The 16,546-nt window shown below is 47.7% G+C and overlaps 1 protein-coding gene across 1 annotated transcript; it reads right to left on the minus strand.

Annotated features, from left to right (window-relative positions):
- Positions 1–7,821: 7,821 nt before the first annotated feature.
- On the minus strand, positions 7,822–16,316 carry LOC118577171 (non-compact myelin associated protein). The gene is made up of 4 exons (XM_036177245.1): positions 16,199–16,316; positions 13,521–13,606; positions 9,066–9,150; positions 7,822–8,059 (listed from the first exon to the last, which is right to left on the minus strand). The coding sequence occupies exons 2-4, from the start codon at positions 13,594–13,596 to the stop codon at positions 7,918–7,920; spliced, it is 303 nt and encodes a 100-aa protein (XP_036033138.1). The 5' UTR covers positions 13,597–13,606; positions 16,199–16,316; the 3' UTR covers positions 7,822–7,917.
- Between the last annotated feature and the right edge of the window lie 230 nt (positions 16,317–16,546).

Here is a 16,546-nt window from a genome sequence, read left to right on the forward strand (position 1 = left end):
TTCCTGGCTCCAACTCTGCTTTTTAAATCAGCAAGCAAACAAGCTAGACACGGTGATGCACAGCCATAATCCCAGCAGCAAATCCTTCTCACCAGGTCCACACCATCCTCCATCCCCATCTCACTGGTCATAGCCCACCACAACCTCCTACTGAAACACCCCACTTGTCCTACAAGGTGGTGCCCTGTCTTGGTTTCCCTTCAAAGATGTAGTTCTAGATGGGTGATGGTGTTCCAAGTGCAAAGATGACAGGGATGCCCTGTCACATGTGACTGTGAGCTTGTTGGTCAAGAGTCACGTTAAATGAATTACAGGAGCACTCTAAAGCAGGGAAGAAAATAGCACTGATGGCTCAGGATGAAGTGGATAGATTACGAGGCAGGAGTGGTGAGTGGTGCTCTGTGTCCAAGAGGACAGTGTGTTGTGAGCTAAAGAGCATGCTGGCGCCCTCTGGGCTAGGGACAGGCACAAAGGAACAGCACATGGAACAGGCATGACCCTTTTGACATTTGGTATTGAGAACAAAGTTGTCCAGAAAGACAACTTGAGGGGGAAAGGACTTATTTTGGCTCACAGTTCTGGGGAATTGGATGGATGCAATCCATCATGGTTCAGAAAACATGGTGGCAGAAGCAGGAAGCAGAGAACATGACGTGGGACCAGGCCTAGCGATTTACTTCCTCCAGCGAGGTTCTCTACCTTTCGAAGGTTCCACAACCAAGTGTTCAAACCCAGGAACCCGTGGAAGACACTTCACACTAAGACCACAACACTGATTCCACATCCTTCAGCTCTAGGTTGTAGATAATCCTACCTCCATGGAATTTTAAAAAATCCCCTCTACTCCCAATGTGCTTCCAAGGGAAGAACTGGGCAGCTACAGGGAAGCTGGTTAAATGCTAGTCTGGTTCTCTGAGGTCACTTAAGGTGGAGGGCAGCATTGTGGAAGAGCATCAGGATGAATCTAATTCTACTGAAACATGCCTGTTGTCCCATCGATTTGAGGGAAGATGATGGAGAGTTTGAGGCCAATCCAGGAAACACAGTGAGTGCAACCCCCCCTCCCTCATTATAGAGAGAAACCTCCATGCCAAGTGACACAAAGGACCAAGGGGTCCAGGTGAGTTTTATTCATCAGAAGGTTGACGCTGATAAAAGAGGGCTTCCTAGCAGACACCTGAAGGTCAGCCTGTTTCCACCTGTGTCTCACAGATGTGCTGGACCACTGGCCTCCGGGACAGCAGCATCTGCTAGCTGCAGCAGTTTGCTTTTTGCCACAACACTGCTGTGGAGGGAACGGGCGTTCCAGGACAAAGGGCTACAGAGCCAGACAATGCCCCTGCTGTGTGCAGTGGACTTCAGACGACTCCTGGAGACATTTTTGTTGGGTTATTATACCCCCACAAATAACTACTTAAAAAAGAAAGAAAAAAAAGAAAACCAGGACAATTTGAGGGCTATTTAGAACAGGCATTTAAAAATGAAAACACACACAGACGAGCCTGCTGTGCCTTGCAATAGACTCTCTTGTTTGCCTCGCCCGAGGCTCTCCCACGCTGGCCCATTCTGCACATTGTGGCAGGATTTACAGCTCTGATCTAGACAGCTGTGTCTGTTGTCCCTGGTCAAGCATTTTTATTTATTTAAGATTTTACTTTATTGTTAATTAACTTCCCCTTGTGTGTCTCCATGTCCTCAAAGCCAGAGACACCAGGCCCCCTGAAACTGGGGTTACTGGCGGTTAGGAGCCACCTGACATGGGTGCTGGTCCTTGGGAAGAGCTCTCCAGCCCAGCATTTTCTTGCCTTAAAAACTTTTTCATTACATTTTGTGTGTGCATGTGTGCCATGGCCTTCAGGTCGAGATCAGCGGATACCTTCGGGGTCAGTTCTTGCCTTCCACATAATGGGTCCTGGGGATTGAACACAGGTCATTAGGTTTGATAGCAAGTGTCTTTACCCTGAGCAACCCCTCCAGCCCTGTGCTCAAGGGTTTTCTGTTGCCTTTAAAATAATGAACCACCGATGACCCTCCCCACTGGAGCCTCCCGCCTCTTCCTCACCGTCTCTATCTCCTCTGGATTTTTGCTCAGTGGAAGTGTCTCTAACCTTCGTAGCTTCCTTCTTTCTCTCTTCCTCTCCTCCTGTTCTTCCAGGCCCCACTCTTTGACTGTCTCTCACTCTTCCCCTCGCTGTTATTTGCCCTAGGGTGCCTTTCCTGATGTCCCCGACTTGTCCATGTGCTTCCAGGCTGTGCTGGATGCCCCAGCAAGATCTTCAGACAGTACCTCCAAGGACCCTCCACCATACCAAGATTTGTTCTGTGCGGTGGTAAGTCGTCTGGCTCCACTGTGAGAGGTGAGTTCTGGCAGGCTCCAGGCCATGCCTGTCTTCCCCTGATGCTGATTTGCACCCAGGAAACTGGGCAGGAAAGTGAGAAGCAGCATGTGGCCTGGTGTCCTTCAGCTCCCAGGCCTGGCTCCGCTTTTCTTTCTTCTGTCTTTGCTGTAATTCTGATCAATTCAATGTCTCTCTAAGTTACAAATGCCGTCTCTCCATTCCAGTAAAGCAGGGGAGAGCAAGTGGTGCTGGGCTAACTAGATATTTCCTGGATGGAGAACAAGAACACACACCCACACCCACATACGCACGAACGCACCCCAAAGTCAATAACATGACCCTTCGAAGAAAATACAGGACAGGCTGGGGATGTGGCTCAGTAGGGTAGGGCCCTGGGTTCACTGCATAGAAACTAAGTGTGGTGCTACAGGTGTAGCTGGCCTGTAATCCTAGCACTTGGAGGTAGAGATAGGAGGATCTGAAATTCAAAGTCATCCTCAGCCATATTGTCTTAAAAAAAAAAAAAAAAAAGGTCTGGGGAGATGGCTCAGTGGGTAAAATGTGTTTGTGATGCAAGCATGAGGTCCTGAGTTCAGATCCGAAACACCAGTATAAAAAGCTGCGCATGGCTGCTCACCCTTGTAACATCGGTACTGGAGGAAGATGGAGACAACAGGGTCTCTGGGCTTATGGGTCACCAGCACAGCCAAAAGAATGATGAGCTCTAGACTCAGTGAGATCCTGCCTCAAAGGATCGAGGACAGAGAGCATCACCAGCCTCTGGCCTCCACGAATACCTTTGTGAGTGAGCAACTTGTGCACAGGTGTGAATATACACAGAAACAGAGAGAAAAGAGAAAGAAGTGTTCGCTGTATCGTGGGCCAATTGTGACTTTTATAATAATCCACGAAGACATCAGACCTTTTGTTTCCAGAATCAACATATGTAAGAAATTTTATGCCATAACTAAGTGGGATGATGACAATGATAATTTTATCTGAAGCAAGGTCTTCCTCTGCACCCCAACTTGGCTTCCGCTTGTGGCAGTTCTTCTCCTGAATCCGGAATGCTGGGATGACAGGTGTTTCCATCTGTGCCCAGCTGGATTTCGTTTATTTAATGTAAGGTTGGTTTAGCATATGAAATCAGTCATTATCGAGATGCCTCAAGGTTTTCCTCTGCAGGTTATCCTCTGACCTCAACAGGCCCACCTTTAAGTCTTGGATGTCAATATGATTGCATTTAACTTGGTTGCATTCAGTTACTTTTTTTTTTTTTTAAGGGTTACTTTGTTGTTGTTTGTTGTGGGTTTTTTGAAAGATTTATTTATTTATTATGTACACAGTGTTCTGCCTGCATGTATGCCTGCAGGCCAGAAGAGGGCACCAGATCTCATTCTTGATGGTGGTGAGCCACCATGTGGTTGCTGGGAATTGAACTCAGGACCTCTGGAAGAGCAGTCAGTGCTCTTAACCTCTGAGCCATCTCTCCAGCCCAAGTCACTTTGTTTTTAAAGGCAAGCCACAAGATGGCAAATGACTTTTTTTTTTCCTGTTAAGCTCTTTCAAATCAACATTGAAAGAGGAAGAACTAAATAAAAGAAAGGTTTGAATTTCCAACGGTAGTCAAGTGGCCCTTAAACAAATCAGGGAACACAAACCAAAGCCCCAGCGAGAGCTCACTGCACACACAGCAGATGACTGAAAACTCCAGATTCTCAAAACAGCCTGCTGTGACGGCTTCAGAGAAACCAGAATTATTTAACTTAATTTTGTTATTATTTGGTGTCATTGACACAGAATCTTGCGTATCTTAGGCTAGCCCCAAACTTGCTATTGAAGATGAACTTCTCATGAACCTGCTACCACCTCTAAAATGCTGGGATTACAGGTTGTACCACTACACCAGGTTTCGTACCATGCTGGGGGATGGAACCCTAGACTTCACACATGCTAGGCAAGCATTCTGCCTAGTAAGCTACATCCCCAGCAACAACTTGTAACCCTCCTGCCTCAGCTTCCCAAGTGCTGGAATTACAGGTGTGTATTATATGTCAAGTTCACATGGAAAATGGAGGTCAAAGGCGCTATCTGGTCCACATGGTCAATGGTGTGTCTGGCAGATGATGGGGACATAATTTATGGTAAACATCGCCTCTGGTGACTTGAAGTTCATACTGATACCCTACAACCCCAGAGTTCCAGGTCCTCGACTACTCAGAGCCTTTGGTGTTTAGCTTCAGGTGACAAAAATTTATATTGTCACACTTGAACAACTCAGCAAGTTTCCCAACTCTTGAAAGGTCTGGTGGTGGCCACTCACTCTTTCCCAGAAGTCACTATGTAGCCCAGGCTAGCCTCAAACTTGTGATAAACCTACTGTATCAGACTCCTAGTTCTGGAACTATACACATGAGACACCACACCTAGTTTGAAAGGGAGTTTTTAGAAAAAGCATTTGTTAACACTGCACATAATTGAAATGAACAACACATGCTTGGTTTAAACCTCTTTATTTGAAAACTTAGGCATTTACTATCTTTCATCAATTCCATGGCCTCTTGAGGAGAACCCACCTAGGTGAGAGAGGTACCTCTCAGAACAGGAAACAAATGGGACTGTACCATCCCCAGCTGAAATCAGGGGCCCTGTCTTCCTGTACTGAGGAGCCACTATGGGAGCCTTACTGGGTTATCTTCATTATTATTATTATTCATATATTAAAAAGCAGAACCAGCCAGGTGGTGGTGGTGGCGGCGGCGGCGGCGGCGGGCTCGCCTTTAATCCCAGCACTCAGGAGGCAGAGGCAGGCAGATCTTTGTGAGTTCGAGGCCAGCCTGGTCTACAGAGTGAGTTCCAGGAAAGGCGCAAAACTACACAGAGAAACCCTGTCTCGAAAAACCAAAAAAAAAAAGCAGAACCATAAATCGCCTCGCTTGCTCCCACCCCTCACATTCTGTCCACCTCTTCCCTCCTTCCTTCCCAAACATAACTTAGCCAAAGAAGAGCTTCCTGTGGGCGGGAGCGGTTAGTTTTCAGGCTGGACATTCAGGCTGATTCCCCCCCACCCCCCAAGTACTGGGGATGGAGCGAAGGGCCTGGAGGATCTGTGTCTCCAACAACGTAAGGGTTTTGTTGGCTTTTGTTTTGTTTTTAAAGCAGAAAATGGTCAGAGAAGTATTATATGTTAGTGCTTACACAGGTCCTAAGCAGGAAGTAGGTGAAGCGGGACCCTCAGAGCCCGGGTGAGTTAGAGACGGTTCATGAGAGCCCACAAGAGCCCACCAGAGCGGCTTTGCCCACACTTTCAGCTTGGAAGCCAGATCCCTGTCCTCCACACAGGACTTGGACAAGACTGCTCTGCTCTCTCCATCTGTTCCCAGAGGAGCTGACATCTTTGGGGACGGGTGGGAAGAAGAGGACAGAACGGGAAGAAGGCTCCGGTCAAGGTTAAACCTAGCTTACCTTGAGCCCTGTCTCTACTGCACCAGCCATGTGACTGGCAAGTTCTTACGCTTTGTGAACTGGAAATTCTCATCTGAGAGTGGAAAAAATGATGACCTCCTAGGCTCATGGAGAGAATGGTATTCTGTGAGAGAACTCAGTGGATGCCCTCACAGTGCCTGGGGCTTGATGGTATTTAAATACAGAAGGTAGAAAGATGGCTGGCCGGGGAGTGATGAGAATTTCTTAGTATTTTTCTACAGCTATACTCAAAGGAGGCTTTTTTGTTTGTTTATTTGTTTGAGAGATGATTTCTTGTAGCCCTGGGTGAGCCACAGTTTTCTGTGTAGCCAGGGATGACCTTAAACTCTTGATTGTCTTGATGTCTCAGAAAAACTTTTGTGTGTGTTACGTCTGTGACATACACTCCCATGTGAGCATACCTGTACCAGAGAAGGACATCGAGTGGCCCGCTCTATTGCCCCCTGTCTTACTCCTTTGCCACAGACTTTTTCACTGATTGTGAATCCAGGCTGGTGGTGAGCAGGCCACAATGATTCCTCCAACTGTACCTCTTCCCAGGGCTGGGGTTAGAGGTGTGTCTCACCACACGTAGCTCTTTAGGTAGTTCTGAAGCTTTGAACTCAGGCCATACAGCAAGCACTCTTGGCCACTCAGCTGCCTTCCTAGGCCCCCAGTAACCTTTTCTTTTCAAATTTGTTTTATTTATATTTAATTTGTTTATTGTGTTTGTGGCGCACCACAACACACATGTAGACACGAGAGGGTAGTTTACAGGAACCTGTCCTCTTCTCCACCGTGTGGATCCTGAGGATCGAACTTAGTTAGACTTGGTTACATGTACCCACTGAGTCATCACATGAGGCCCTGAATCACCTTTTCAAAGTCAATAAGAGCACAGCTTGGATGTAAATCTTAATTCCAAACGTTTGTCTCTGCAAGTGGACTGTCTTCTGGCCCAGGGCTCAGAGGTCAGCTGGCACAGAGGGTGGGTTGTCCCTGTGTGCCTTGACTGTCTCTGCAAGGTGACCAGGAAGGACACAGGGAATGTAGATTTAATGGGCCTCAAAATACTTGTCCCAGAGGCAAGAGGACTCTCAAGGGAGCTGAGCATCCAAATAAAAGGGAGCAAGAAAATGAGGGGTGGGGGTAGTCCACCTGGAGCAGAAGGAAGGGTCTCTTGAGCGGCTACCACAGAACCCGGGCATGGGCACCGTAACAGTGTCTCACCCTAGAGCTAGCCTCTGCTCCTCACCCTAGAGCTAGCCTCTGCTCCTCATCTAGAGCTAGCCTCTGCTCCTCACCCTAGAGATTGCCTCTGCTCCTCACCCTAGAGCTAACCTCTGCTCCTCATCCTAGAGATAGCTTCTGTTCCTTGGGACATCTCCTGACTACTAATGAAGTAGAATTTTTTTGGAGAATACTGTTTATTCTGTAATTTTTAAAGATTAAAAATCTCCATGGCAGCCAAAGCTGGCCTTGTAATCACAATGTTCCTGCCTCTACTGAGTGCTGAGATGCCAGGCATGTGCCGCCAAGTCCAGCCTCTTGTACCCTTTGTCCCTTAAGGGGGAAGAGCGATCTAACCAGCCATCATGAGCTGGCTAGTGGTCATCTAGTCCTGGAATAGGTTAGTCATTACCCAGTTGGTCTTGTGGTTAGTTAGTCCAAGTTAGTTTCCTGCATCTGATATGGGACTGAGGATCTGTCCTGCAAAGTTGTGGGCATGATGCTTAAGATGCTCCCAGTGGTAGACCCTGGGTGACATTATCATTAGGACTCCCCGACCCTGCCACTCGGATGTCTGTCTGTCTGTTTAGCTGTCTAGCTGTAGCATTTGTGGGGCAAGAACCAGACTCACACCAGTATCCCCAGCAGAGTGCTTCTCATCAGGACAAAAAAATGTCCTTAGCTCTTTGGCATAGTGGCAGCAGGGACACAGACACAGCGGGGAGCCAGAGCAGAACGTAGTTAAGGATGGCTTCAAGCTGCAGGGGCTATATGAAAGGTGCCTCAGTTTACCCAACCAGAAAGAACTCAGTGAAGCTGCCAGAAGAGTGTGCTTCTGGGTCATAAAAGCTGTTTGTAGAGGCAGGGATGGCGCCGGGCAGGGTCACCGAGTCTCCACTTTGTTGTCTTCGTGGTTGAAGGTCACAGTCGCAGGCTGCTGGCCGCCATTGCTGTTTGGGTCCAGAGCAGGAGGCACAGGTGGCTTTGGGCTCTTGGGCTCCAGCTCCCGCCTGGTCCTCATTCTCCTGTAAGAGACAGTGAGGAATGGGCTCCATGATGACGGCCCATCAGAAAGTCACATTGTTCAGTTACCACTGTCCCAGTCGGGAAGGACCTTTGACACCAGCCTGGCTCACTTTGGAAGGTTCCGTTTAACATTGAACTACTAAACTTCATTCTGCCCCTGACAGTGAACGGAGTCAGAGCAGTGGCTGCATTCAAAGCTAAGTGGAGCCTCAAGGGTTGCAGCATGATTATGCACACTAAGTATTTCGCTAGGAACAAATAAGAACATCTTATGTAATTGAGAAGAGAACAGACTTAAAACATCTACAACCCCAGGACTTTGGAGACTGAAGCAAGAACACCAAAGCTAGCCTGGGCTACACAGGAAGACCCTGTCTCAAACAATCTAGTAAAATGTACATCCTATCTTCGTTTTATATACCATGAGATTCAATAGCTAACAAGAATGAGTTCTGATGTCTATTGATATCTCATCCATCAATAGATCCTAATTCCTTATTTTTTTTTTCTCATTTCCAGCTCAGACATCAGTGTAAGCAGTGTGAGGTGAAGGGGTACCCACCCACATGTCAATCAAAGCTTCAGCAATGATAGGCAGAATGACAGGAGACCCGGAATTCAATGCAACCTCCTTGTTTCCAAGAGGCTCACATGCTAACACCCCAGAGACTTTGCCTGGAACTCATCATGTAGCTAAGGATAACTTTGTACTTCTGATCCTTCTGCCTTTGTCTCTTGAGTACCACCATACTTATTTATGCAGTGCTGGGGATCAAACCCAGGCCTTCACGTATGCTAGGCAAGTGCTCTGCCCACTGGACCACGTCCCCTGTTATTATTACATGTTATGGTGGGACATTTTTCTTTGAAACCAGATGGGTTGGGTTTGAAGCTCAGCTCTGGCAAAGAGGGCAGAGCCACCCTGGACAGGCAAGCTAACGCTCTGCACCAGGAACGGGGGAGGAGCGTGTAGGAAGGAAGCAGGCAGTTCGGGGCATCCTGTACCTGTTGTACACCTTCAGCAGGATCAGAACCAAGGTGACGATGATGATGACAACCACCACGATGGCAGCAACGATGGCTCCAGAACCTGCAGAGAAGCGGGAACCGAGCGTGGGTAGCAGCACTTGGCAAACAAAGGTGAGTTCCCAGAAACCACACGAGTCTGCGTGCAGGATGATCCCAGGGCTCCTACAGGCATGGGGGGCAGAGACAGGAGGACCCCCAGAAGCTTGCAGGCCCCTAGCCTGGTGTGGACTGATGCATGATGGGAGAAAACAAACAAAGAGACTCTGTTGCAGACCAGGTAGAAGGGCAGGACTGATGCTGAGGGTGTCCTCTGACCCCCATGTATGTGTCATGGCACTCTCATGCCAACATGAGCACACATGAGCAAATACACACACACACACACACACACACACACACACACACACACACACAAGTGAATGAATTAAAATACAAAATAAGAGACAGCAAAGATGGTGAAGCCTTGGGCAGACATGCAGACTGGGAGGGCCCCCAGTGGGCACTTGTCATGAATGATTTGGATATAGAGTGTCCCCCCAAATCTCACATACTAAAGGTTTGGCCCCCAGCTGATCATTGAGTGTAACATGAGGACCTCAAACTAATCAGTAGATTAAACCACTGGATTTATAGTTTGATGGCATTATTGAGATGACAGAAACTGTATGGGGGAGGGGCTGGCGGAAGGAAGTAGGTCACTAGGAGTCTTTGACGGTCATCTTGCCATGTTCCCACTCTCTTTCTCTGCCTCCCAGCTGTCATGAGTGGGCAGTTCACCATGTCTTCTCTGCCTGACACTACCTCGGCTCAGGCCCACAGCAGTGGAGCCAGGCCACAGGGACCAAGACCTGAGCCCACGCCAACCTTTTCCACATTAAATTGTTTTTTTTTCCCAATGTTCTGGAACAGCAATAAGGAACTGACTCCTATGTAGCCCAGGATGGCCTTGAACTCCCGAGTCTCCTCCTCTGTCTCTCAAGGGCTAGAACTGCAGGGGTATGGCGCACTGCACCTGTCTGGGTCCTCTTATCAGTCCCGGCATGGCTCTCGACTTCTGTGGAACAGACCAGCAAGACCGTCCCTTCTTTTTGATAACATGCAATTGATGTGATTTTTTGGGATAATTTTTAAAATACAAAAATAAGCAAAACATGGGAAAGGATGAGTCACTGGTTGTCTGCACCCACGCATAAAGCCTGTTCAAGCCAGGCAGTGGTGGCCTTTAATCTCAGAACTTGGGAAGCAGAGGCAGGCGAATCTCTGTGAGTTTGAGGCCAGCCTGGTCTACAGAGTGAGTTCCAGGACAGGCTCCAAAAGCTACACAGAGAAACCCTGTCTTGAAATCCCCCCCCCAAAAAAAAGCTTGTTCAGATTTTAGGAATAGGGGCTAGAGAGAGAGAAAGCCCAATAGTTAACAGTATTGGCTGCTCTTGCATATAACCCAAGGTCAGTTCCCTGAACAATGGCTTACAAACTCCAGTACCTGGAGGACCTGATGCCCTCTACTGGCATTCTTGGGCACTGCACACACACACACACACACACAGGCAAAATATTCATACACATAAAACAAGAACAAATAAATCTTTGAAAACATCAGTTCTATGTCTGAAACAGCTATTCCTAGGAAATATTTCTACATATGGAAACATAGGCAACTGTTAAAAAGACACACATCCAGCTGTGGTGGTGCATGCCTAGAATTGCATCACAAGGTAGAGGCAGAAGGATCAGGAGTTCAAGGTCATCTTCAACTACATAGAAAATTGAAGGTCAGTCTAAACTACATGTCCCCTCTCTCAAAATGGACTGAACAAATTAAGAGTGCTGGAGACATGGCACAGCCAGCTAAGAGTGCACACTCTTCCTGCAAAGGACCTAGTTTTGGTTCTCAGCACCCACATCACATGGCTCACAACCATCTGTAACTCCAGTCCCAGAGGATCTGGTACACTAACATGCATACCCCTTCACACGCCAATCTTTAAAAAACAAAACCAGCCAGAGTGTATATGTTATCTTACGGTATTGTCACAATCATCTCTCCATGCTTTTCCTATTCTCCTCATGGTTTGATGGTTGAACATTACTCGTGTTTAGCTACACCATGATTGTTCACCAAGTCCCTGGTGAGATTGCTTATGCTTTCAATCTTTTGCTCTTATAAACAAAGGTAGTACACAAGTCCTTGTAGTTCACTATGTCAGAGTCTAATTTCAAAACACTGTCAATAACAAATTCTAACTTCAGGACTGAGAACAACATCCTGTCAGAGTTTTGAAAACCTCAAGAACCATAAATATGTCTATGCTTGATGCCAACTTATCAGTTCAGAGGGAATTTTATATTTAGGGAATAATCAGTCCCCAATGTCGGAAGGCTGTTTGGATGAGAATGTCTGTTTACAGGATTATTGACATAGTGATTTAATAAGGTATGGTAGACTAGTCCATAAAATACAATGAAATGCTTTCAGTGATGCTTTTTGAAACTGTGGACAACATAGGAAGACTTAAGACCATCCCAGGTCTGGAGAATAGAATAAGACACTCTGCAACACTAGCATACATGCATGGAAACCCAAGGTTCAACTAAAGAAGCCAGAAGGGGACCAGGGAGATGGCTCAGTCGTTAAAAGCATGGGCTGCTCTGGCAGAGGACCCAGGTTCCATTCCCAGCATTCATAGCATCTATAACTCCAGTCCTTGGTATCTATCACCCTCTTCTGGCTTCCACGGGAACTACACACACAGTGCACTTACCCACATGCAGGCAAACACTGATACATGTAAAAAAGAAAATCAGATTTTTTAAAAAAGCCAGATAAAAAGAATACATATGGCTGGCTCTCTTTCCATTCACACAAAATTCAAAGCAATATAGAACTAATCAGTATATCAGTATTTGGTGGGCTCTTAGGAAACTGACGATGGGCTGTAAGCTGTAAGCTAAAATAAACCCTTCCCTCACCAAGTTGCTTTAGTAGTGTACATTATAGCAATGAAGAAGCAAATTAGTATACAGTCTCAGGTAGCTCAAGCTGGCCTCAGACATTGTTATTAGCTGAGGATAACCTTGAACTCCCAATTTTCCTGCTTCTTCATCCCCAGTGATGGGATCATGTATGTGCGACACCATACCCAGTTTATCCAGTGCTGGGAATCAAACCCAGGGCTTCATTTCTGCTAGGCAAGCCCTCTACCAACTGAGCTGCATACTGCACCTGATTTTCTGAAGAGCTGTTATCCACTTTTCTTATCCTGGGAACCCTTGGTTCTTGGTAAACACTTCCCAGGACTGACCTGTTCCCACCTTCATTCATTTGCTCATTAAGAAATAGGCAGGAGGGCTGGAGAGATGGCTCAGAGGTTAAGAGCACCGACTGCTCTTCCGGAGGTCCTGAGTTCAATTCCCAGCACCCACATGGTGGCTCACAACCATCTGTAATGAAATCTGGCACCTTCTTCTGTATATGTAATAAATAAATAAATCTTTTAGAGAGAGAGAGAGAGAGAGAGAGAGAGAGAGAGAGAGAGAGAGAGAGAGAGTAGGCAGGAGGGGCTGGAGAGATGGCTCGTTGGTTAAGAGCACTGGCTGCTCTTCCAGAGGACCCAGGTTCAGTTGCCAGCACCCACATGGCAGCTCACAAGTGTGTGTAGCTCCAGTTCCAGGGGACCTGACACCCTCATATAGATATGCATGCAGGCAAAACACCAATGCACATGAAAGAGAAGTAAGCAGGATATTTTGCTTTTTAAAAAGTAGTATATGGCTGGGTGGTGATGGTGCACACCTTTAATCCCAGCACTCAGGAGACAGAAGCAGGTGATCTCTGTGAGTTGAGGCCAGCCTGGTCTACAGAGTGAGTTCCAGAACAGCCAGGACTGTTATATAGAGAAATCCTGTTTCAGAAAACCAACCAACCAACCAACAAAAAAAGTAGTATGTGATAGATGCTCTTTAATGCTTTTGTTATGGTAAAAGCAGGGTCTCACTCTGTAGCTCTGGTTGGCCTTTGAATTCACAGAGATCCTCCTGCCTCTCTCTGGTGCTGGAATTAAAGGTGTCTCCACCACACGTAGTAAGTAGTTACTTTTCAAGGGGACCTATTTCAATATCTTGAAAGAGATTCAAACTTCCATCACACCGTAGACTCCAGGATTTGCTGGAGAGGAGTTGGGAGAAGGAGCAGAGGTCTGAGGTCACAGTGCTTGTCGGGTACTCAATGGACATCTACAGGAGCCAAGCCCTTCCGTGACTCGTCTGAGGCTTCACAACAGCCTCCTGTGGGATCCCCATTGATATTCCCCATCTTACAGGCGAGGAAACTGAGGCCCAGGGCAAAGAAATCATGCATGAGGTTGGTAAGTGGTGGGACCAGGAAGCTGACCCCGAAGCTGGCCTGGCAACCTTCCCCCAAGTCCATCTTACTCTTAGACAGGAAGTCTTCTCCTCTGGTCATGTTCAGCGAGAAGACAGCATCCCCCAAAGTAGTGGCTGTGGTCATCTTGATCCCGCTGAAAACAAAGAAGAGATTTTGCTTAAAACCAGGCTTAGTCTCACCACGTCTATATGATGCTTCTTTTGCTCTTTGCCTGGATGATTCTAGAATTCTCAAGCATGTGGTTTCTTTGGGAGCAAGTAAAAATAAGGCTCATTCCTAGAAACTGTGTGTGTGTAAAAATAGTACCCCAGAATTGTAAGGAACTAACTTACTTCCCTCCCTCATTCCCTCCCTCCCTCCCTTCTTTTCTTCCTTCTGACAGGGTCTCATATACCCCGGCAGACCCCTAACTCCATATATAGCTGAGGATGACCTTGAACTCCATCTCCCTAGTGCCAGGATCATAGGTGTGCTCCACCATACTCAGCAAAGAACTTAGAATGTGTTTTTTCCTCTTTAAATGATTTATTTATTTATTTATTCATTCATTCATTCATTCATTCATTCATTCAAGACAGGGTTTCTCTGTGTAGTTTTGGTGCCTGTCCTGGAACTCGCTCTGTAGACCAGGCTAGCCCTGAACTCACAGAGTTCCGCCTGGCTCTGCCTCCCGAGTGCTGGGATCAAAGGTGTGTGCCACCACGGTCCAGCCAAATTATTTTTATTTTTATTTATTTAGATTTATTTTATGGATACGAGTAACTTTGCCTCATGTATGTATGTACATCACATGCATGCCTGATGCATATGGAAGTCAGAAGAGGGTGTCAGACCTCCTGGAACCAGCATTACAGATGGCTGTGAGCCACCACGTGGATGCTGGGAGCAGAACCAGATTTTCTGGAAGAGCAGCCGGTGCTCTTAACCACTGGGCCATCTCTCCAGACCCAGAACTTGCTTTCTCAAAGCAGTTCTGTGCTGACACCAGCTCTGCTGGGTTGCTGAGACATGGACCTGCCATCTTCTCACATAGCTCTGTGCTGGCTGTCTCAGGTGTCAGCCTCCCACTCTCTACTGTAAGCCTCACCAAGAACGCCTCCCAACCCCCGCGCCCATCTCCACTCTCCCAGCTCTAATGGAAACATGGGTGAGTGTCTGTCTGCCTGAGACAAGAGGGAGGCCATCTGTGCTCAGCTGGAGGCTCTGTCAGCCACGGCCATAAGAAGGTTCTTGGTGGCCGGCCATGTTCATCTATAGGACAGGTTCTGCCTTCACATTCTCTGTCCCACTCCAGGTTCAGGGTCCTGCCTATTGCCCTGGTTCTTGTGATCTTCAGGGCCTCCCATGGCTCAGTGCCCACTCCTTGAAATCTACAGGGCTCTCTGCCTGACCTCCGCTTGTATATCTGTCTTCTGCCCTGGGCTTCTGGTCACCTGATTCCCTTAGACAGGCTGAGGTGAACCACATGCTCCCCAGCCTCAAGCCAGACACCCTTCTCAGAAGACTCCCACCCAGACTGAGTTAGGGAGGTTGTTATCTTCCTCCTCACTGCCACCATTAGCCAGAAAGCACAGGTAGTGTCTGTGGCTTGGCTTTGCATGCTCCCTGGCAGCCCTTGAAGATACAGCCATGTCTGGTTCTTTTTCGGATCTGTCTACCTCGCCCAGACAAAGCACCATCTCCCCTTTGCCAGCAGGAAGGCTGCGGTAAGGGACAGAATCCCTCCCAGCTTTCACTTGTCTATGAAATGAAGGCCCCGTCCTAAGGGAGCTGAGGATTAGGGGTGTGAATAGTACTTTTTGTTTTTTGAGATGGCGTCCTATGTATTCCAGGTTGGCCTCGAACTCCCTGTGTAGCTAAGGATGAGCATGAACTAACTCTCCTGCCTGCGTGTCTCCAGGGCTGGATTATAGGTGTGTGCCCCTCACACCTGGTTTATGTGGTGCTGAGGACTGAACACAGGGCTTCATGCTTGCTAGGGAAGCACTCTGCCAACCGAGTGATATCTCAAGTCTAGAAAGGGCTATTCAGAGTTCAATGACCTGGGCAGAGTGGTAATGCCTGTAATCATAGTGCCAGAGAGATGCCTGCCGGAGGACCAGGATTTCAAGGCCATCCTCGGCTACAAAGGGAGTTGAAGCTAGCCCAGGATAAGTGAGATACTATCTTATAAAAAAACAAAAGGCCAAGGATGAGAATTTGGGATGGAGGTCTCCCTGTCTGCCTGCTCTTGTTCTTGAGGAAAGACCCTTGCCTTTCCCATCACAGCAAGACAGAGGTACTCAGACGCATTTGCCTAAGCCTGTTTCTAGCTCCACTGCTTCCAATTCAGGGTGCCACAGAAAACAGGGTTTCCCTTTCCACAGCTTACAACCAGGACCCTGAGGCTCAGGGCTGTGGAGTTCACTCTCGTGTTCATTTAGCCCAAAAGCTGTAGAGCAGTGCATGAACCTGACCTTGCCAACTGCAAAATCTGCATGCTTCCCACCTGCCCTCAGATGCACCTGGGAGGGGCTGCAACTAGCCACCGCAATAATACACAGATGCACACATATACACATACCCTCATGCCCATTCATTCACTGCCAGTCACAAATTCAAACATACACACACATAAACACATATATATACACACACACACATACTCATGTACACACGCGCGCGCACACACATACACACACACACACACACACACACACACACACACACACACACACGCACTGACCAGTGAGCAGCCTCCCAAAGATATAGGACACAGGCTCCTCCTCGGGTCCGTCTGGGTTCACCTCCTGGGTGCTGGGTTCCAGGTACCAGTGGGTCAGTTACTCCTCTTTCAGGAACAGTGTGCAATCCCAGAGCCGACCTCACCTCATCCCGGCAGCAAGGGCTCTCAATGACATCTCTGTTCCTGCCACATTACAGAAGGTGGGAGGAGGGTGGTGAACACTGATGGCCAAGGATGTGGATGTTTTCATGTGTGGGGGCACCAGCAACTACAGTTAACCAAGTCAGGCCCAAGACGGGGGACTGAGCCCTGTGCGTGCCTGTGGCCGTGGGATGTTGGGATACTCTA

The sequence above is a fragment of the Onychomys torridus genome, chromosome 2 (assembly GCF_903995425.1).
Source record: "Onychomys torridus chromosome 2, mOncTor1.1, whole genome shotgun sequence".
NCBI classification, from domain to species: domain Eukaryota; kingdom Metazoa; phylum Chordata; class Mammalia; order Rodentia; family Cricetidae; genus Onychomys; species Onychomys torridus.